At 38.8% G+C, this 23038-nt stretch overlaps 1 protein-coding gene across 6 annotated transcripts in view; it reads left to right on the plus strand.

The window, feature by feature from the left end:
* fat3a (FAT atypical cadherin 3a) overlaps positions 1 to 22833 on the plus strand; it is a 196838-nt gene extending 174005 nt beyond the window's left edge. For 2 of the 6 annotated variants that reach the window (XM_055197301.2, XM_055197304.2), the window contains 9 exons: positions 1598 to 1732; positions 1812 to 1969; positions 2081 to 2549; positions 3181 to 3334; positions 5584 to 6257; positions 11335 to 11445; positions 12062 to 12121; positions 17857 to 17892; positions 18672 to 22833. In XM_055197301.2, coding sequence (XP_055053276.2) covers positions 1598 to 1732; positions 1812 to 1969; positions 2081 to 2549; positions 3181 to 3334; positions 5584 to 6257; positions 11335 to 11445; positions 12062 to 12121; positions 17857 to 17892; positions 18672 to 19183 — 2309 coding nt within the window. In that variant the 3' untranslated portion in view covers positions 19184 to 22833. The remainder of the gene's footprint in view (positions 1 to 1597; positions 1733 to 1811; positions 1970 to 2080; positions 2550 to 3180; positions 3335 to 5583; positions 6258 to 11334; positions 11446 to 12061; positions 12122 to 17856; positions 17893 to 18671) is intronic. The other 4 variants (XM_055197305.2, XM_055197306.2, XM_055197302.2 and 1 more) reach the window with 3 other exon arrangements.
* The last annotated feature ends 205 nt before the right edge of the window (positions 22834 to 23038 follow it).

Raw genomic sequence — 23038 nt, forward strand, 5'->3', positions numbered from 1 at the left:
AATTGATAAGTGTAATTGCTGCAAAAATGCGTTATTCGCCTCAAACGCGTCTTCGTGCAAGTTGAAAATATTTAACTAAAGCTAAACATTTGCATGACACAAAATTAAATCCCATGAGTAATCTAAAAAGAGGAAAGTTATGCTTCGCGCTTGGTATGTAGATTACATAAAAAGTCAAAGCAAAGAATAGACGCGCTCAGGGCGAATAGCGCATTTTCGCGGCAATCGCGTCGTCCAATTAGCATCATTTGAAAATAAACTAAAGCGAAAAATATAGATGGAAACTTACGCGGGCGATGCGAATTGATAAGTGTGATTGCTGCAAAAATGCGTTATTCGCCTCAAACGCGTCTTCGTGCAAGTTGAAAATATTTAACTAAAGCTAAGCATTTGCATGACACAAAATTTAATCTCGCGAGTAATCTAGAGAGGGGAACGTTATGCTTTGCGCTTGGTATGTAGATTACATAGAAAGTCAATGCAAAGATGCGAATAGACATGCTTGGGGCGAATAGAACATTTTCGCGGCAAATGCGCCATCCAATTGCGTCATTTGAAAATAAATTCAAGCAAAACATTTACATCACGCAAAGTTAAATCCTACATGTAATCTTAGAACGAGAAACACGTGCTTAGCGTTTGTACGCAACATAAATCATCTATTTAAAATTTAATTTCAATCATTTAACCATACACCTTTAAATGAAAAGATTTTTAAGATCATAGTTTTGACCGGTAGCGTTTATACAGTTCTACATAGTTAGGATATCAATTTAAAGGATTAGTCTACTCATTTTCAATATTAAAATATGTTATTACCTAAACTAAGAATTGTTGATACATCCCTCTATCATCTGTGTGCGTGCACGTAAGCGCTGGCGCGCGCTGCGACGCTTCGATAGCATTTAGCTTAGCCCCATTCATTCAATCGTACCATTTAGAGATAAAGTTAGAAGTGACCAAACACACACATAAGTGGTGGTACAAAATAAAACGTAGCGCTTTTCTAAGCGGATTTAAAAGAGGAACTATGTTTTATGGCGTAATGGCACTTTTGGGAGTACTTCGACTCGGCGCAGTAACACCCTCCCTCTCCCATTATGAGATGGAGAAGGGGAGCGGACTTTTCAGGCGAGTCGAAGTACTCCCAAAAGTGCTATTACGCGATAAAATATAGGTCCTCTTTCAAATTCGCTTAGAAAAGCGCTACGTTTTATTTTGTACCACCAAACCTGCTCGCACAACTACTCGTCCCAAATAGGAAAAACGTTGATGTGTTTGGTCACTTCTAACTTTATCTCTAAATGGTACCATTGAATGAATGGGGCCAAGCCAAACGCCATCGAAGCGTCGCAGCACGCTCCAGCGCTTACGTGCACGCACACAGATGATAGAGGGATGTATCAACAATTCTTAGTTAAGGTAATAACATATTTTAATATTAAAAATGAGTAGACTATTCCTTTAACATTTATTTGGTAAATATTTATGTGTAAATAATAAATGTGAAAAATCCTCCCCCTGTATTTAGGAATTTTCCTTACCATTTGAGCAGTTGATATGTAAATATATTCTGCATTTTTTTTCCGTGTCTCAGATGGGAGTTGTTCTTCCGGCTCTGAGGTGTGTGCAGAGATAAGATGTCCTGGAGACATGCAATGCGTTGGCACAGAGAGCAACAGGGGTCCGTACGCGTGCCAGTGTCCTCCTGGCAAACTGGGAGAATGTGCTGGTAAGTTTTAATTTTTGTCTTTAGCTTTTACTTTACGCTGCATGTTTCCAATCCACTGACTGAATTGTGCTTTTTTTAGGACACACCTCTCTGAGTTTTTCAGGCAGTAGTTACATAAAGTACAGAGTTACAGATGAAGAGAGAAACGGGGAGATGAAATTAGCCCTTCGGATCCGAACGCTGCAGAGCAGAGGAATCATCATGTACACGCGCAGTGAACCCTGCACTATGCTAAAGGTGCCATTCACACATTAACCTAAACATATTCTCCTAATGAAATTGATATGAATATCAACCTGTACTGTATATGTCAATAAACACCTCCTATTATTTTTTCTTAATTGACAGATCGAAGAGGGAAAACTCTGGTTTCAGTTAGACTGCACCAACAATCCCAGAAGCATCGGAATCTCCGGGCGACCAATCAACGATGGCATCTGGCATCACGTGACCCTGGAGTTACGAGGAAATTACAGCAGCCTGTCGCTCGACGACACTTACGTAGAAAGACGTCTAGCTACTGCCAAATTCAGTCCAATGGGAGCGGATTTGTCCATTTACTTCGGAGCGCAGGTGTCGCCTACGGACGCCCGTAGTCTGACGGAACGGAAAGGCCTGCGGGTCAGTAACGGATTTCAGGGCTGCCTGGACTCTGTGGTACTGAACGATAACGAACTTCCGCTTCAAAACAAACGCAGCCCTTACGCGGAGGTGGTCGGACTGACGGATCTCAAACTGGGGTGCGTTCTGTACCCTGACGCGTGCGCAGCCCAGCCCTGCCTCAACGGCGGCACCTGCGTCAGTCTGCCATCTGGAGGTGAGCTGCTTAGGTTCTTATCTTCATTTTATAATTAATCCTCTCGGTTGCTTCAATTAGTTTCCAATTAATCTCTCGCTATAATGTTATTAGTGTTAATGAGCTTTGCTCAGTGTTGGCTGGAGTCACATTGTCTGGTAAGTGGAAGTTTGAATTAAAAATTGCTGGAAGACTTTAAACTATGAATTATGATTTTTAATAAGTTTATGGTTTTTTGTAAATCTCATCTCCCCTCATCTATTCTTTATGGTCTCGGTTTTGTTATTCTGTCACTTTTGATTTCTTCTGATCTTCTTATCCCTTTATTTGTTCTTTTATCCATCTTCTTTCCTTTCTTATTTAGTCTTCACTTTTCTGGTTTCATCTTATTTCTTCTCATCTTGATGTATCCTCTCTCTCTCTCTCTCTGCTTTGGATGAATGAATCATCTGTGTTTTGGGAGTTGTGGTTTTCCTCTGTGTGTTTTTAAAGGTCGTCGTGCTGGAACGTCTGCAGATGTTTGTTTGTTTGTGTTGCTAGCGCTAATAAAACCAGCGTGCCGTTTACTCGTTGACATTTTCCATGAGATTTCCCAAAGGAGTTGGAGTTTTTTGCAATGCATAAACTAAACGGTCTGTCTTGCGTCTCTCAGGTTTTTCATGCAGTTGCAGCGGTCTGTACACCGGAGGGCGCTGTGAGACAGAGACCAGCGTGTGTATGCCAAACCCGTGTCAGAACGGAGGCATCTGTAAACCTATCGGAAACGCCTTCATCTGCAGCTGCAAGAGAGGATACACGGGCGCAACGTCAGTTTGAGATTTGTTTTATTTTTACTTTTGCATCACTATGGAAAAGCACTGACTCAGCACCAGTGTTGGGTGTAACTAGTTACTAAGTAATTAGTTACTGTATTTAAATTACTTTTTCTTGAATAAGTAAAGTAAGGGATTACTCTTATTTTTCCAGTAATTAAATTAGAGTTACTTCTGATGTAATTGAACTAAATACTGTGTAAGGACTGTAGTTTAATGATATATAATACAATATTTTAAAATTTAAGTCTAAGGTTAAAATGCATGTTTTTTATGTATCCGTCTTACTTTAAATACTTAATAAGTTAAGTTAATAAGAATAATGGTAAGTAAAACACTGAAGTGTAGTTTCAATTTCTCACAATTAACCAACCATGATTATTAGCATAAATATTACTGATATATTGGCTGTTTATTAATACTTAAAAAGCGCATATTAATGCCTGATTCTCCAAAACCTTACAGTACATTCACATGAGGCGAAAGCGTTAACGCTTCTCATTTACTTTTAATGGGTGATGTCATGCGTCGCCGAACTGAATTGTGGATCCGTCAACGTCACATCACTGCCGTTGCTCGCAGCAGAAGTTCAACATTTCTCAACTTTTCAACGTAGTGCCAACGTGTGCATCAACCAATCAGTTTGCCTCATGCAAATAACTTAGTGCGAGCCAGCCAATTAGGTTTATGCAAGACCGGAGCATGTGTTGCAGCCACTGTGATTGGCTGTTGGCCACGCTTCAGACAAGCCTTCCGTCAAGTGTTAACACTTCCGTCTCGTGTGAATGTACAAAAACATTTCTAAACTTTTCAAGCACCAACACGTGCGTCAGCCACTCAGATCGCCTTATGCAAATAACCTAGTGTGAGCCTGCTAACTACGTTTATGCAAGATCGGAGCATGTGTGCGGCCACTTGGCTGTTGGCCACACTTCAGAAAAGCCTTCTGTCAAGCGTTAACGCTTTCACCCCATGTGAATGTACCGTTATTCTGTATCCTTAATTTTACCCAATTCCTACCAATACGTAAACTTAACAACTACTTTACTAAGTATTAATAAGCAGTAATTATGAGTATATTGAGGCAAAAGTAGTTGATAGTCAATAGTGAAAATTGGACCTTAAAAAGTGTGACCAGAGTAATTTTTGTACTTTTATATAATTTATTCGAACCGTTTTGTATCATTTACTAAATAGGATTTAGGATAAAAATAGTAATACGTAATTTAATACTATTTAGAGCGAGCAATTAGTGCAGTAATCAAATGACATGATTGAATAATTAGTATATAGTAATAATTACCTTTTTTGAGTAATTTACCCAACACTGCTCTGCACTGGTGTACTTACCAATTTTTTATACTTTGGATGCAGATGTAATGCATTTTTTAAAGGGATAGTTCACCCAAAAATTAAAATTCTGTCATTTTCTCATCCTCATATTATTTCAAAACTGTATTAATGTCTTTTTTTCTGATGAACACAGAAGATATTTTGATAAATGATGGTAAGCACACAACTGATGGTAACCATTGACTTCCATAGTAGGAAAAACAAATACGATGGAATTCAATGGGTACCATCAGCTGTGTGCTTACCATCATTTATCAAAATATCTTCTTTTGTGTTCATCAGAAAAAAGACATTCATACAGGTTTAAAACAACTTGAGGATGAGAAAATGATGATACAATTTTCATTTTTGGGTGAACTATCCCTTTAAGAGGTTGTACATGTAATACAGTCTGTGGCCACAGGATGGCAGCAGTCCTCTATTGACATGAGCAACATCTGTCTTTTTATATAGGTGTTTTCATTCTCGTTTTCTCTGTGAATTGTATTTTTGCAGTCTCTCTTGACTTCTGCTAATGTGATTTTGTTATAGACCACAGAAACTTTTTATTTATTTTCATACATAAACATTCAACCTAAGGGTTTAGTCACAGTCCCTTTCCAGCGCACACTCACTTAACAAATACAATAAAGTCTTATTGCCTTCTTACAGAAATTTGCATAAAAAATATATCCCGCTCTTTACCATGTTAAGAAAAGTGAATAAAGACAGGCTTTAAAATACTCCAGTGGATATGGAAATAACTAGGAGACGATCACCAAGCAAATATGTGACTGTAGATGACTTGGAATAGAGAAGATTGACATTATTTTATGGATAAAAGTGAACAGGGTGTTCATACTGATGCATTTCAGAAGAATAGCTATAACATGCTTATTTCTCCTCCACAGGTGTGAAGAAGATGTGAACGAGTGTGAACGCGAGCTGTGCGAGAACAACGGTGTGTGTGTCAACACCTTTGGGTCCTTCTACTGCAACTGCACGCCCGGATTCGTGGGCAGCGCCTGTTCTGTTCGTCCGGTGTTAGTACCGGACATGCAGGCCGGCCACGCCTACGTCGGGAAGGAAGAGCTTATCGGCATCGCCGTCGTGCTCTTCCTCATACTCGCCCTCATCCTCCTCTTCATCGCCTTCCGGAAGAAGGTCTTCCAGAAGAGCTATTCCCGAAATAACCTCTCCATGATCCAGGACCCGGCTACGGCCGCCCTGCTGCACAAAGCCAACGGTGGCCACTATCCGCCCCTGCACTGCGCTATCGGAGAGCCCATCAGCCTGTACTCGGAAAGCAGCATGATCGGGCCACCTCAGGTACCCGTTCGACCCATGGCGTACACACCCTGTTTCCCAGGAGATGCGCGTGGATCGCTAGAGAAAAGGGCGGGCGAGGGCAGAGGTGCGGAATTGACGGAAATGAGCACTTTTCATCCGGCGGAGTCGCCACGGATACTGGGCGGAACCAACCGGAGGGGCGTGGTCGTGTGCAGCGTAGCACCAAATCTGCCACCTGTTTCGCCGTGCCGCTCAGACTGTGATTCGCTACGCAAGAGCCCTTGGGAAGATGAGAGTAAGTTTGTAAATTATATTTTTCCGTTTATGAGGGTAAAGAAATATATACAGTATATGTATGTTAATGTGTTGTCAATGTGAATTTATCAGACAGCTTTGATCTTTTCATGCCTGCCAACAGTGATATTTAATCGTCTGTGCATTGAACATCACACGACACATGATCTGAAACTCATATCTCTGTAACTGCCCTATAGGCTTTAGATAAAGGCATATTGGCAAACACATTTTAAAATCCAGTGTCTTTATGATCAGCAGCACTATAAATGCATTCGGATTGAATTTATAGTCAAATGTAACGATTGCAAATTGACCTGTGACTGTTTTCAGCCTAGATAATAAAACTGCTGCCAGGTCTGGATTATCTGTGTATGCAGCTCAGCACTTTTATCTGCTCAAACTGAGCTCACTGTCCCGCTGTGACACTGTCTTCACCGGCATGCGGCTTGTTGACACTTTACACAGTTTTAACAAGTTTGCTGATGATTTCGGTAAATCTAATCCGAAAAGAGTTTCACAGGAGGATTACAGCCGAAATTGAGAATGTAGCTGCGGGTTGATAAAGTTATAACAAATTAAAACTTTCATTTAATGTTGCTTTTTGTAAACCAATTTTAAAACATTGCAGGATTTTTCTCATTTTAATGGACTTTAATAGACACCAACAATTAATACTTAACTCAACACTTAACAGTTTTTTTTAACGGAGTTTCAAAGGACTATAAACAATCCCAAACGAGGCATAAGGGTCCTATCCAGCAAAACGATTGTCATTTTTGACAAGAAAAACAACAAATATACACTTTTAAAGCACAACTTCTCGTCTAGATCCGGTCGTGATGCGCTAGCGTGACCCCACGCAATACGTCATCAAGTCAAGAGGTCACAGAAGACGAACGCGAAACTCCGCCCCAGTGTTTACAAGCGTCTTGAAAGAGGACCGTTTCTACGTTGTTGTATGTCAACTGATACTAATTAATGTCTTTGTGTCAGTTTATTGTTTAAAATGGTCCGCAAATGTGCGTTTTATATATGTAACACGTGACCTTCCTACGTCACTACGCATTTACGTTAGGTCACGCTGGACCGGACCTTGACGAAAAGTTGTGGTTTAAAATAGCATATTTGTTATTTTTCTTGTCAAAAATGACAATCGTTTTGCTAGATAAGACCCTTATGCCTCATTTGGGATCGTTTATCGTCCTCGAAACTCCGTTGAAAAAAACTGTTAAGTGTTGAGTTAAGTATTAATTGTTGGTGTCCATTAAAGTCCATTAAAATGAGAAAAATCCTGCAATGTTTTCCTCAAAAAACATAATTTCTTCTCGACTGAACGAAGAAAGACATCAACATTTTGGATGACATGGTGGTGAGTAAATTATCTGGATTTTTCTTTTATGAAAATGGAATATTCCTTTAATGAATGTTAAACTTCTTTACATTTATATGTAAGACTCTTTTATCCAGAGTGACCTACAGTGCATTCAAGCTACTGTATGTTTTAACAGTATATCTATGGTTGTAATGGTATATTGGTATGGTGGTTTACCGTGCTATTAACATGCGCGATTATCATACCGTGAACTTTTGCTTATCCACAGTTTTGGGTGGGAAATGAAAGCAGATCTCACATGCGCTGCTGCAACTTCATTCCACGTGACTGTTTAGACTCCACTCATTCATGTACAGCTGGGAAAATATGTCAAAACCAAAGGCTACAAATTCTTATCTCTATCCTCTGCCGGAAAAGTTAAAATCTTTGGGTATCTGAAAATGGCCCTGAACGTTTTGCTCTCCCATTTATGGTGTTCAAGAGGAAGGACAGTTTGGTTTATTCTTGTCTAATCTAATGAGAAATAACTTATTTCTTATTTTGTTAAAATGGGAGATGTGCAGATTTATTTAATCTTATTTTTTTTCAAAAGGTAGACTCGTCTTAGGGGTTGTGCACACCAAAACTTTTACGCCTGCGGCCGGCGCATGTTTTCAATTGTTTCCAATGAAAGATCGGCGTTTTTAAAATAAGCCAGCAGCTAGCGGTTTTCTTCCGCTGGCGACCCCTGCTGGTCAAAGCAGATATGTCCAAACATTTTACACTTTTTTTTACAAAATAATAGCAAGATTTTGATTAAAATGTTACAATTTTTTTTACTTAAAACATAATTAAAAGTGTATTCTGTGTTTTTAGTTTTATTTAGAGCAAACAAATCATTAAAACTAACCCTATTAATTATGCACATTTTTGTCATTAAATCTGTCTATGAACAAAAAGGGGACAAAATGGTAGTGTTATTAGTCAGAAGGATAAATGTTTTGATGAACTTGGATAATAAAACTGACCCGAGTTCACCTAAACTTATTAGACACTGGTCATGTGATCAACTCCCCCTAGTGGTGAACCATCGGATTTTTGAAACGTATGACGTAATGAAGCCTCATTTGCTAAAATCACGTGACTTGGGCCAGTTTGAAACACGCTCCGAACCACTGATTCGAAACAAAAGATTTGTAAATGTTTCGAAGCCTCATGAAGCAGTGCTTCGAAAACGACCATCACTATCGTTACAACCCTAATCTGTATACTTATTGTGCTTCAGAGATAAGTAATATTGTAAATTGTACTAGGGGTCGACCGATATTATCCGATTATCGGTTATTCTCAAAACCAAATTGCCAATAATTTTTTTTGTTATTCTTAATTTCAACATTAATGTTCATTTTTATGCCAAAAATATTGGTTCAAAATATCAGCCATCAGTCTCCTTGATCAGTAATTATCGGTATCTGCCCTGAAAAATGCATATCGGTCAAACCTAGTGATGTTTAAAAGCATTTAAGAAAAGTTTTTGTCATAGCCCTTGTTATTCTTCATTTTGACATTCATTTTCATTTTTACTCCAGACATCCGTATCAGTCCTGGAAAAAAAGAACACATATCGGTCAACCCTTGTTGATGTTCAAAAGCATTTAATGAAAGTTTTAAAGTTAAAATAAAAGACAATGGCTCTGACAAATTTTAATTTTACTACAGACATGTGTATATATATATATATATATTCAAATTATCTTTCTTCTTATTCTGTAATAGTCGGTATCAGCCCTGAAAAACACATATCAGTCAACCCCTAAATTGTATTTTTTTGTTGAGGTCAGGTGTGCGCTTATACTTTTGTAAGAGATTTTTCTTACAAACCATGTAGCTGTTAATTTCATCCAAGGTGACTTACAGTTGACTTCAAAGTATTTGAGTTTTCCTCTTTTCAGCAGGGATTGCGTTCCTGGCTTTAAAGGGACACTCCACTTTTTTGAAAATATGCTAATTTTCCAGCTCCCCTAGAGTTAGATTTTTTCTGTTTTGGAATTCATTCAGCTGATCTCCGGGACTGGCGGCACCACTTTTAGCATAGCTTAGCATAATCCATTGAATCTGTTTAGACCATTAGCATCATGCTAAAAAATAACCAATTTAAAACTTGACTCTTCTGTAGTTACATTGAGACGACGAAAAATTAAAAGTTGTGATTTTCTAGGCAGATATGGCTAGGAACTATACTCTCCTTCTGGCGTAATAATCAAGGACTTTGCTGCCGTAACATGACTGCAGCAGGCGCAGTGATATTACGCACTGCCCGAAAGTAGTCCCCTGCCATTGAGTTAAAAAGTTACCAAGGGGAATATATTCTTAGACTATTGTCTTAGTACACAATGTAACTACACAAGAGTTAAGTTTTAAATAGGAAAACTTTCGAAACTCTGGTCATTTTTGAGCGCAATGCTAATGGTCTAATCAGATTCAATGGATTATGCTAAGCTATGCTAAAAGGGGTAGCGCCCAAACCAGAGATCAGCTGAATGGATTCCAAAACGGTAAAAAAACAGATATTTAACTCTACACTGTAAAAAAATTCTGTAGAAATTACAGTATTACTGGGTATTACTGGCAACTAGCTGCCAGTAACTTACTGTAGATTTGACATTTATGTTATTTACTGGCAACATTTTGTTCAAAGTTAAATGAACATGAAACATTTTTAGACTTTATCTTCTACAGTAAGTTACTGGCAACAAGCTGCAAAATTACAGCAAATTTATTACAGTGTAGGGGAGCTGGAAAATTAGTACATTTAAAAAAAAAAAGTGGAATGTCTCTTTAAAGCTTAATGGCAACCGAGTATGTTTGTGATCTAAGTGGTTATCCTCTTCTTGTGTTAGACCCGCTCAAGGATTAACGTCCAACCTTTGTGTTAGCTGCCCAGATCCTTAAGCGTTACGCTACACAACCACTTCTCAGTATTCAGTTCATTTATGCATAGTCTTGATAGCCAAACCCCTTGACTGTTAGCATAAATTATGGTTCAGTCAAGCGTCTGTTTGACTGGCTGTACCTGGCCAAATCAGATCTCTAAGGTAAAATCTGTTTCCCAATGACAAACTTTTGTACCTGGCATCTCAGAAGCCATTGCAAGCTTCTTTGCAAGCTCCAGCCACTTTATCCTAAAATGTACATCAGATGTCGACCAATTGTTCATAAAAGTGAACTTTTTATTTGAGACAAATTTTCAAAAACAAGGGGGATTTGGGGAAAGCAGTAAATGTGCATCAGCTTTAAAGGTTGACTTATAAATATTCACATCAATAAATACCAAAGAGAAAACTGGTTCCAGTGCAATTTTCACGGCCTCCATTTATCGAAAAAAAGATGATGGCAAAAGCCATTTTCATTCTGCCATTAAATTCTCTCCATCACAATCCTCGGAGGCTTTTACAGCCTGTAATTACTTCATTTTTCAATTCTGTGTCGCTGTGGTGTCCTCCCTTCAGAGGTCTTAAAAATCTCCACCTGTGAAATGCAAAGTCAGACAATTATACGCAGCTGTTATAAGCAGCCGTTTCTGTGACACCATTAGCGCGAGATCAAAGGAAAAATGTGTTAAGGAAAGAAATGAAAAAGCAAACATCGGAGGGGCAGAAACGGCGTGGAGAGGCTTTCTGTTTTCGCCCACAGACGCCTTTTAGCCGCTTCCAGTTAAGATTGTTCCAGTTGTTATGGGTTAACCTCTGGCCTTTGTGTTTAGGTAAAATGGATTTGCTGGAGGAGGTCACGTGTTTCTCCGGCAGTAACAAAGGCAGCAACTCTGAGGTCCATTCGCTCAGTTCATTTCAGTCTGATTCCTGTGATGATAACGGTAAGAGCCTGTATGAGTGTTAGTGTTACAGTAACTCACTGTAAATAAATAAAACCACAAGCTTTTTCAAGGAAACATGTATTTTTCAGGATTCTTCATCGTCCAGTCATCTTCATCTTCATTTTAAGTAATTATGTATAAAAAGGGTGTGTGTGTGTGTGTGTGTGCGCGCGTGTATGCAGTACCACAGTGTTAGGGAACAGCACTACATTTCTTTATTCTGTTAAATATATATTGTGTTAAATGATAGTAATCACACAGTTGACAGCACCCCTTGATGGGTGCCATCAACTGTCTGGTTGGTTAAGATGGTCAGGTTAAGACGGATTTGACTTTAGGGCAGCGTGCGTGTGTGTGCTGGTGTGCGTGATCACATCATTACCATTTCTCAACAGATTGGTTGGAATGATACCATGCTTGCCTTTCATTGGTCACAGCTAAAGTCATCAGCAGCCAATCAAGTCACAGAAGCTTCTGCAGTGGACCAATAGGGTTACAGACATTTTGGACGTTGCTTTTTTTAACTGTGCGACCTCTTGATCGTGTGTCCGTGTTTATTTGTGTGTTCACATGTGTGAACGTTTCTGACGGGTCTTCATTGCTTTTTCTTCCCAAGCTTCCATAGTGACGGTAATTCGGCTGGTCAATGATGCAGTCGACACAATTGAAAACGAAGGTACTCTTTCCCTCCGCTGGATTTCGATAAAGCCTCTCCTTTAAAGCGCCTGCACATAAGTACAATCGCTTACAGTCACTTCAGTGAGCTTTTACAAACACAATATGAGCTATTACTTCTTTCATGTTACAGACACACATATTTACACAGCTTTATATATCTGTAGCCTAAATCTATTGTTTTTATCATGAATAGAGACTTATAATAAACTATACTGTAGATGACATACCGTAAAGGATATCCTGAATTTGTGCTTATCCAACTTCATACGTTTCTTTATGGTTAATTCACATTGATCCAACAAATGGCAACAAACGAATGTAATCTAAAGGGGCACATATGAATATTTTTCTGACGTTATTGCGAATATTGGCAAATAGGTTGCGTTGTGACATACTGGTTTTCTACTGATCACATATCTTTACGTGATACGAATTCACAGCTTGAACTTTGGTACACTGCGAAATGTAGAAACTATCTTGCGTTTTCGATCTGACGCATTTGCATGCGTATGAATGGAAGGCAATGGAGCATTAGCGCTCCAAAGGTGCATTGTGTAACTTTTAGTAGTATCTCTTGACAGAAATGCAATATAATATACATAACTACGTATATTATCAGTGGTGTATAAAGACCTTACATAATGAACTGTATTTTTTTAATTATCTTAGAATTAGCCGTTTTTAGCTACTACATTGAAGTCGCCGTTTCGCGCCGCCATGTTTTTACATTAGCCCTAAACAGACAAACTACTCTATAGAGCGCGTTTTGTCAATACATTGTCTCAGACGATGATGTGTTTGTCCTGTAGTGGCTATCGTAGCTTCACTATGTGTTACGAAAGGGAGGGATGAGCTGTGGACTGAGCTGGTTGCAATTTACAGTCTCACCACTAAATGCTGCTACAAATTTACACACTGGTCCTTTAAAGGTATAGTTAAGCCAAAAATTATACCACACCTATGACCCACTCACCCCAAAGCCATCCGAGATGCATGTGTCCATCGTTTTTCGGACGAACACATTTTCAGTTATTTTAGAAAATGCTTTAGATCTTTCAGTTAATTAAATGTAAAGTTACGGGGTCCAATTCCTTCAAGTCCAAAAAATGTGCATATATCCTTCCCCAAAAAATTCAAACAGCTCCAGGATGATAAACAAAGGCCTTCTGAGGGTAATCCGCATGGTGTTGTTGTAGAAAAATCCACATTTAAAACTTTATGAACGAAAATAACTAGATTCCAGTAGCGCTGCCATCTTAGTCGCGTCCGCATTCAAGATTGGAGAGTACGGAGGTTTCTCTGCTGCTGCTCTGTCCCCCCGCCCTCCGAATTTGTCATACGTCACTAAGAAAACTGTGTATACTACGCTAATACTCTCTCCTGAATACAGAGTCTAAGATGGCGGCGCTACTGGAGTCTAGTTGTTTTCGTTTATGGAGTTTTGAATGTGGATTTTTCTACAACACCGCCATGCGGATTGCCCTCGGAGGGTCTTTGTTTGTCATCCTGGAGCCGTTTGGATTTTTTTGGGGAAGGATATATGCAATTTTTTTGGAATTGAAGGAGCTGGACCGAATAACTTTACAGTTTAGCAGCTGGAAGATATAAGAGATTTTCTAAAATAACTGAAAATGTGTTTATCTGAAAAATGATGGACATATGCATCTCGGACGGCTTCGGAGTGAGTAAAACACGGGTTTAATATAATTTTTAGCCGAACTATCCATTTAAGTTGGTGTTTGTTGGATCCATGTGACTCAGTTTAACGTAACACTAAGTAAAAACTATTATTACAAGTAATTTCTCCAGTTGAGAATATCCCCAGAAAGATAATTTTGTCCTGTGTTATGTTAAAGTTTTTTCTCGACCTCACATAAGACCTTGCATAAATCTCGTTCCAATTGAGCTATTATACTGTTAGTCTATTATCTTTTTTTACTAATTTATTATCATTCATTGTTCTTATAAATGTAAAATATTCATTCAATATAAACATTATGTTTAATATTATCTTTATTAAAGCCAAAAAAATGAGCATTACACAATATGCTGAATCTAGTAGTTGATACAGCTATGAGGCGCAGTAACTGATAGTGTCTGCACTTTTGTGTGCATTTAATTTTATAGACGAAAGACTCACGCTTGCCTTATGCTTCACATTTACCTGACATTACAGCCCTAAGCCTTATCATAGATAATAAAAGTCAGCAACACAGATCAAATGAGTGACTTAACAGCATACCATACTCTCCTTTTTTCCCTCTTCTGCATTTATTTTTTCTTGCTCATCTTAGCCTCTCTTGCCCTTAAAAAAATCCCTGGCGAACATAATTCCTGTTATTGAATATGAGATCTCTTCAGACAGTGTAAGCCTCTATCTCAATCCTCAGTGGTGTTTGTTTGCCAAGGAAAGATTGCTCTAAGAGATTGCTCATACTTTGAGTTTGTTTGAATCACTAAAGTATGAGCAGTAATATTGATGTGTATCTTAGGAAACAGCACTAGTAGCATAAAAAGTCTGCTTATACTGTCTGAATAAGATCCTATATCCAATCTTTAACATTTTACCATAGTAACAGTGACGGCTTTCATTCTGGTTGTTATTGTAACAGCACACATCTCAGTTGTACAGTAAGTCAAGTGATTTGAGATTTCAAAGTTCGAAGCCCAAACAATGCATAAGGGTGTAAGTATTAAATTTAAGTATATACAGTAACTCCTCCTGCACCACTTGGGCTTCAGACCTGAATAAAACCCCATGCATCCTTGCTGTTAAAGGATTACTCCACTTTTATAAAAAAAGCAGATAATTTACTCACCCCCATGTCATCCAAGATGTTTATGTCTTTGTTCAGTTGAAAAGAAAAGTTTTTTGAGTTTTTTTTTCATTTAGTGGACCTCAATAGTTTACAGTTTCAATGCAGCTTCAAGGGGCTCATCCTCATTTTCGCCAAAAAAATACTTTTAAACCACAACCACAAGTCTTGCACTAGCCATGTGAGGCGCCAGCGTGACCTTATGTATGTTATCATGTTGAAAGGTAACACTTGACCTATGCGAAACTAGTGCTCCAGTGTTTACAAGTTTGGAGAAAGAGGACCGTTCTTACATTGTTGTATGTGAAATGATAATAATTAAAGGTATTGCGGAGGATTTTCTTTTTCTGGGTGGATCATGAAGACTATTGGTCCTCCTAGTTGTCAATCAGGAGTGTTGCCCAATTGCATTTTTTTTTAAAAAATGGAGAAGGTTGTTCTTTTCTAAAATTCGAGAAAATCCTCCGCTACACCTTTAATGTCCTTGTGTCAGTTTATTGTTTAAAATGGTCTGCAAGTGTGTGTTTTACTCATTCGCCAGCCTTTTTTTTGTTTAAGTTGTCCGCCAGCATTTTTTGTAATTGTTACAAAAGAGTTACAAAAGGCATTCCAGAAAAATTTTCTTCTAAAAATATATAAACTTAAAATATATCAATTGTAAGAACAGACCCTTGGCTTTAAAACAAACATTAAACTAACATACAAATTGAGAAAAAAAACGTTTCATCCTATCTTTATTTTTTTCTCTGCTTATAAACTCTTCAGTATGTATATTTTTCTTTAAAAATAATTTTTTTAGCAAAAAGCTGAAATAATTACATTTTTGTGAAGGAATGTTGTTAGAGATAAAATTCAGAACGATTATCAAAACATACACAGAATTTAAAATTACTACCATATTTTCAGACTATAAGCCACGTTTTTTTTCCATAACTCGGCGAGTTATGCGAACTTCATGCTATTGGCTTGTTCGGTTAATTTAGACTATTCAACCTTCCAGGTAAGTTAGGTATGCTATGGTTTATCGTTTAAATAACTGATAAAATTACTTTAACAAACAGACATCTATTCAGCCTGCTGTTCTGTGTGCTATTGTTTAGTTGAATAATTTGCCATCCCAGATTAAATTTCTGTTCTTTGGCTTGGATTTTGTGAAATAGTTTTTTCAAATTAACGAGACGTATAGTCCACTGCGACTTATATGTGTTATTTTGTCTTAATGACGCATTTTTGGATGATGCGCTTATACTCCGGTGTGGCCTATAGTCCAGAAAATATTAGGGCTGGGTATCGATTCAGATGTTCCAGATCGATTCAATTTCGATTCACAAGCTATCAAATCGATTCGATTCTCGATTAAATTTTTGATTCCGGATCTCGGGTCGGTTTTTATACTATAATGAATATAGATTTAATACAAATACTATATTAATAAAAAAGAGTGGGTAATAAATAAAAAGAAATTAAAAGCCACAACACTATCGTCGTGGTCTTGCTAGCGAAATCTAAAATGCTTCCATACCTCTTACTTTTTATGTGAAGGTGGCATCAATGTCAATGAAGCACCCAAAACCGCCATTTTAAGCACTGAATGGCTCACCTCTCGCTCCTTGGTAACATCACGCAAGGCAAAAAAGAGGGTGACATCTAGTGAAGAAGACTAGTATTTGATTAATGTTAATCTTACATTCAATGTAAAAATATGAAAAAAAAAATCGATTCTGCTCTTTGAGAATCGATTCCGAATCGACCACGTTTTAAAAAACGATTAATCAAAAAAATTTTTTTTTGCCCAGCCCTAGAAAATATGGTAAAAAAAGTTGCTTCCGTTTTTAATAAATTGGGTAAGTGCAATAACAGATTAATCGCAGTATTACAGGTTAACATAAAACTTTATCAGAAACACGTTTTTATGCAAATGTTTCCTCTTAATTGCCGAGATAACTCGTCAATGGCGGGAAAAGAGTTAACATATGTAACGCATGACCTTTTGATGTGATTATGTAATACGCAAGGTCGCGCATGCGCATCACACAGCTAGTGCAAGATGAGAAATTGTTTTTTTGCAAAACTGACGATCGTTTTGTTAGATAAGACCCTCAAGGGGATCGCACATCGGCCGCGCGGCTCAGCGCCGCGCCGTTCTAAAAAAATCGAACACATTGCTTTCTATGAGTATACGCACACCGGCGCCGCCAGGTGGCGCCGCCCAGCTGTGACTCAGAAAGTTGTTCAAATCCCTGTCGCACCACACAGCGCCACTCACATAGTTTAACATTAAATAACATCATATTTGTCCCAAATCATTAATGATTAACATTGGCTGCTAACGTATATTTTACATTTTGAAGTAGACGCTATTTGACGAAGCTCGCGCTATTTAATGTGCACTTCCGGTTTACAATACCTCCGAGTTGTCCTAGACGCGACTCGACGCGGAGCTGCGCGGCGCTAAGCTGCGTGGCGCTAAGCTGCATGGCCGGTGTGCGATCCCCTTTATGCCTCAATTGGGATCTTAGAGCCCTTTGAAACTGCATTGAAACGGCAAACTGTTGAGGTCCACTGAAATCCACTATATGGAGAAAAATCCTAGAATGTTTCCTCAAAAAACTTAATTTCTTTTTGACTGAACAAAAAAAATCTTGGATGACATGGGGGTGAGTAAAATTATCTGGATTTTTTATGAAAGTGTAGTAATCCTTTAAATACTGTATGTAAAGTGCGCTTTTACCATTACATCCACCTAGCAAGCAACTGCATATCTACACCCTGGCAACACTTGTACTGTGTTTTCTTCAGAAAATATTAAAATCTCTTTTTGTTTACTTTTCATGCCGTTGTGCGCGGTATGCTTGGTACTGACCTCAACATCTCTCTTTCTTTCCCTGTCTCTCTGTCCTTTCTTTCCACCTGCCAGTGTCTGTTATGGATCAAGGTCAAAACTACAACAGAGGTGCTTCTCTCTCTCTCTCTCTCTCTCTCTCTCTCTCTGTCTTTCACTCCCTTGCTCCCTCGCTCTCGCTTTGTTCAGCCGAGTTTCTGACCCTCCTCCCTTTTTCTAGCCTTTGTTTCGGTCTGTTTCGTTCTCTCTTTCCGTATTGCTGACAATTAGAGCTATTGCATTCTGGGAAATGTCACATCATCCGGCCGAGAGAGATGCTCTTTGTCTACACACTCACGCACGCACGAATACGCACAGATCAGTGTGTCAACCCTTTACCTTCTTCTCGTCTCCGTTCCCCCTGCAGCGCCGCTTCCATCGCTGACTGTGTGCTTTGCTTTTTTTGATATTGATGTTTTGTGATGTTGAGGATTAGTTTTGTACAGTGGTCCGTGTTTTGTGTGCGTCCCTGCGCTTCTGTGTTTCATGCATCGCTGCATGCCAGCCTCACACTCATTTATTTTCGTTTACGCGTTTGCTGTTTTGGATTAATGCATTTGGCTTGTATGGGAACGCGTCAGTGATTTCACGTATCGGCTGTGTTTTCTGTCACCCTGCAGGCATGTTCACTCACTTTCCCAGGATGTGCATGTTGAATATAAAAGTCCTGTCCCAAATGCAGCCCTAAGGGACTGCAAATGCGCTTTTGGGACAGGACCGATGTCTAACTTGTTAAACTCCGCATGGGATGCCAGAGCATGTGGACTAAACCGACTGTGTGTGCTTTAAGGACCCTCGTCGTATAAGTCATGTGACAGTTACTCACTTCCTGTGTATGTTTGTTTTTACAGCGTACCACTGGGACACTTCCGACTGGCTGCCGAACACGCGCCTACCTGACCTACCCGAGGAAGTGCCCACCTACGAGACGGGCGAAGTGGGCATGCCCTTAGAGACCGATTATTACCTCGGCGGGTTTGATATTGACAGCGACTACCCACCTCCCCACGAGGAGGAGTTTATGTCGCAGGACCAGTTGCCCCCACCTCTTCCCACCGAGTACGACGATACATCGCCCGCCAATCAATCCGCCTCCAGGGACAGCACGCTCAGTGGGGACCGCAAGCCCCGCCCACATTTTCACCCCAGCCAATACCTGCCCCCGCATCAGTTGCCGCTCGGCTCGGCGGGGGAGGAGTTTAGCACTTTTGCCGGCAGGGAGGAGCGCCTCTCCGTCAACACTTCCTCCGTGTCGGATGTTTCCTTGACGCCGCGTGGAATCGAAGGGTCGGAAACGGGCGGAAGTTTAGATAGTTTGGAGGACTCGCATTCGCACCTGCTTACGCAGCAGACTGAAGTGTGATGCTTATACGCACATATACACACGGTTACCTGTGCGCTTACAGACAAAACGAGACTCAAAACTGTTGCATCTGTTAAATGAAGACAGAACTCTTAGCTCCGCCCTCTGCATGCGCAGAGAAGGGAGCTTTCTGAATTTAAAAGCACAGGAAGTGATGTCAAAGATGGGGGACCATTGGATTAAAGCAACAAGAAGTGATAAAGCAACCGGAGACCAATGATCTGTAGACATGTTTCCAGAAATCACCATTTTCTTTTGTGTGTCGCCCTACGTGGGTATGAAAGCGTGTGACAGTCCGGCTCTGTTCTGAAACCTGGTGAACTGCTTACTTCGGGATTCTGATGTGAAGGATGCTGCAAAAAGTTGATTATTGTTAATCATAGTGTAATTTAAAAAAAAAAGATTTGTGCCCAATATTATTTGTGCGCTATGGCTTTTTATGCTTATTGGAGGGTCGTATAAATATGCTAATGTCAAACTTTATTTGTGAACAAGGACACCTGTCTGTACCTAGAAAGACTCCTTTGTATGGTCTCAGCTGGTCTCCTGACTAGCTACGCTGATGTTCAGCTGGTTTAGTTTGTGTCTCAGCTTTACAATCTGGTGATTGTCTAGTCAGCACCCTCTTAAAACGGTTGTGTTAAAACAACACATTTTGTGTGTAGTTAAGGACAACACATATAAAGTTTGACATTTAATGTGTTGTCCCTAACTAGACACATCTCTTTGTTATTATTGGAACACATCTCGTGTTTTCCTTTTTATTTATTGGAACACAAAATCAACACGAAAGGAACAAAATGTGTTAAAATAATACATAATGTTAAAAAAAGTGCATTTCTCCCAGCCCAAAACCAAAAAACACCCTGACCAGCTATATGTGACCCTGTCTGTGAAATCCAGGCTTAAGTCTTAAAATCTAATTTTGAGATTATGAGCATCAAAGTTTGATTTTAGTCATTGATTTTATTCTTTAACACAAACTTATTTTGTCATATTAAATATTAAAGGCACAATTTGTAGAATTTTTACCAGTAGAGGTCGCTATAACATAATAACACAATAGCTGGGTTTCCATCATCTTGATTTTATGTGCATTTTTAAGTATCGCATAAGAACAGCAAACTTTGAATAAAAATCCCTTAATTTGCATAAACCGCTCGCTTGAGGTGGTGTAAATAATGGGAGATGGAAACTTATTTGCCAAATAAATTCTGACATAGCGAAGATTAAACCCACGTTACTGATCGTCTAGATGTTTCTGCTGACGTTGTATTTAGAGCCCGACCGATAAAGGATTTTGAAGGCGATACCGATACAAATGTTTGTTGGGTTTAAAAATCCGATATTCCGATATATCGGCCGATATAAATATGTTTTTTATTTCAGAAACGCGCAACAAAACTTTAACAGATTTCCCTAACATTACCATTTTATGAGTTTTAACTAAAATAATATGATAATTTTAAAAAGAAACTTGTTTCTTTTATTGTCTCGTGACCAACTCACCATGAACTCACTTAAGCGTTGTTCTCTCTGCCCGACTCTGACTGGATCAGCAGGTTGCAGGATGTGTGACGCGTTATACACGAGTGTTGCCAACAGGGAGGTTGTAGAGTGCCCTCTGGTGGACAAACTATACAACGGCAACACTCATGACATGGTTTCGTCCGGTTTTTTAAATATTAATTTATCGGCCATTATGAATGCCGATACCGATAGTTTGGAAAATGTCTAATATCGTCCGATAATATCTGCCTGCCGATATATCGGTCGGGCTCTAGTTGCATTTTTTCTTCTTGTATGCATTTTTTCTTCTGTGCACAGCATTTAGTTTGGCAATTACCTGTACAAGCTGCACTGCTAGTAAATTTATAACTAGACAGATCGTAACTAAATGCAGTCCTGTCTCCATTTTCTGTTTTATTTTCTGTTGGCTACTACCAATACCACAGTCATTCGCTCAAACAACTTTTTTCTTTTTATGCAAATTCTGAAAATATTCTCTTCATGTTTGGATGGAAACCCAGCGAATAACAACTTTTTCCCCGCCATTGACGAGTTAACTCGTCAATTAAGAGAAAACGCTTCCCTGCAAATGACGAGTATTTCCGGCTTTCCGCAAAACCGCTATTATCCACCAGGTGGCCACTTCCGCAACTTATCAACTTTTAAAAACACTGGCGGGGAAAGAGATAATGACGTTATGAAAGTTTTTGTCTGTGTAGAGCGTTTCAAATCACCTGCGAGGTTACACTTCGATTAAGATTTCACCTTGCCTATGTAGACAGCGAGACAGTTCACTAGGTTTCAGAGATAAGTTTGTGTGTGTGCACAGATGTACATTAATATGAAACAATAAGCACACAGATTTCCTGTATCTCTCTCTACATTGAAAGTTCTGTATCTCTTTAAACTGTTTTTTTTGTTGTTGTTGTTTTATTATTTGCACTAAATTAATGGGCGATAAGTTCAGATATACAGCAGCCCTATCTGAAATCATTATGTTATGTCATATTTAAAGCCCTGAACTAAAAGTAGCTTATCAAACGTCTGACATCTGGACTCAAATAGCACTATTTTTCAAACTGATCATTAATATGCTCTGTGTGTCCTTCAGTAATGTCATGTCTTACAAAAATATCATGATTGCATATCAGAAAGCCATACAGTATGCAGCAAGTCATTATCAGTCTTTGATGGGAGATGTGTTTTTGTTTTCAGAGGCACATGCAATGCAAGAATGACACATGCCTGTAGCGTACGGTCCAAAAGAGAGAAACAGAATATGAGCGAGAGAAAGCAATAACTGTAAGTCAGAGAGAAAGAGAGAGAGAAGGCCTGAAACAGAATACAGAATAAAAGAAAATGTACACCAAAAGAAAATGTAAAGAAAAGGGAAATCAATAAAATATGACCCAAATGTGTGTCTGTGAGAGAAAGAGAGAGCGAGTGAGTGAGTGAGAGAGAGAGAATACTGTGGACCAATTTTAAATTGGAAATGCAAATAAGTCTTAAAGGGAACATGTTGACGTTAAGGGGTTTAAAGTTGTGACATTTGCTTTCAGAGAGTGTACTGTTGTGAGGAATGCCATTGGGCGATAATTTTTTGTAAAAGCTGTAATTTTGACGTAATTTGTTGTACAGTGTATATAAGTTCTTCAAATGCAGATTTTGTAGATATTGAACTGCATTGATGGCAGGGTTACTGCGTCCTGCGAGCGTGTGACGTGGATGAAAAGGACAAACACAAAATCACAAATATGAACTTTGCATTTAATATTTTTAACAGCCGAACGTGCACATGGGATTTGCTTGTGTGCTTTCAGTTTTTGTCTTTGTATTTTCTTTCGAAATATCATTTCTGTCCATCTTTTGAAATTCTATTTTTTATTTTATTGTGTTTATAATTAAAGGGAATTGCTCTGCTCTTGCAGCGTGTTTTATTTTAATTGGTCGTCGTTTGTTCGTTTAGTTTTAATTTCAGCTCTTAAATTGTTTTGTTGACTGTGGAAAACAGTATTAAAAATGCTTGTTATACATGTAAAGTGTCTTTTTTACTTCAGGATTTTATTTTTGTTTTGCTTGCTTTGTGTTATTGTTATTATTTTTTTAAACCAATGCTAAAATAAAAAAAGACGAATATTGATGATATTGCAATGGAGTTTTGAAGTTATGCATGTGTTTGATTATTTTGATATCCATTGTCTTACATTAGGTTAAATCGCTAAAGACAAAAGAGATTAAAGCCACAATATGTAGATTTTCACCACTAGAGGTCACTAGACGGGCCATTGAATTATAAGAAAATAATGAACACAAGGTGCAATGCAGCACAACTCGAAGCGGAGTGCC

Source organism: Misgurnus anguillicaudatus, chromosome 24 (assembly GCF_027580225.2).
Source record: "Misgurnus anguillicaudatus chromosome 24, ASM2758022v2, whole genome shotgun sequence".
Classification (NCBI taxonomy): domain Eukaryota; kingdom Metazoa; phylum Chordata; class Actinopteri; order Cypriniformes; family Cobitidae; genus Misgurnus; species Misgurnus anguillicaudatus.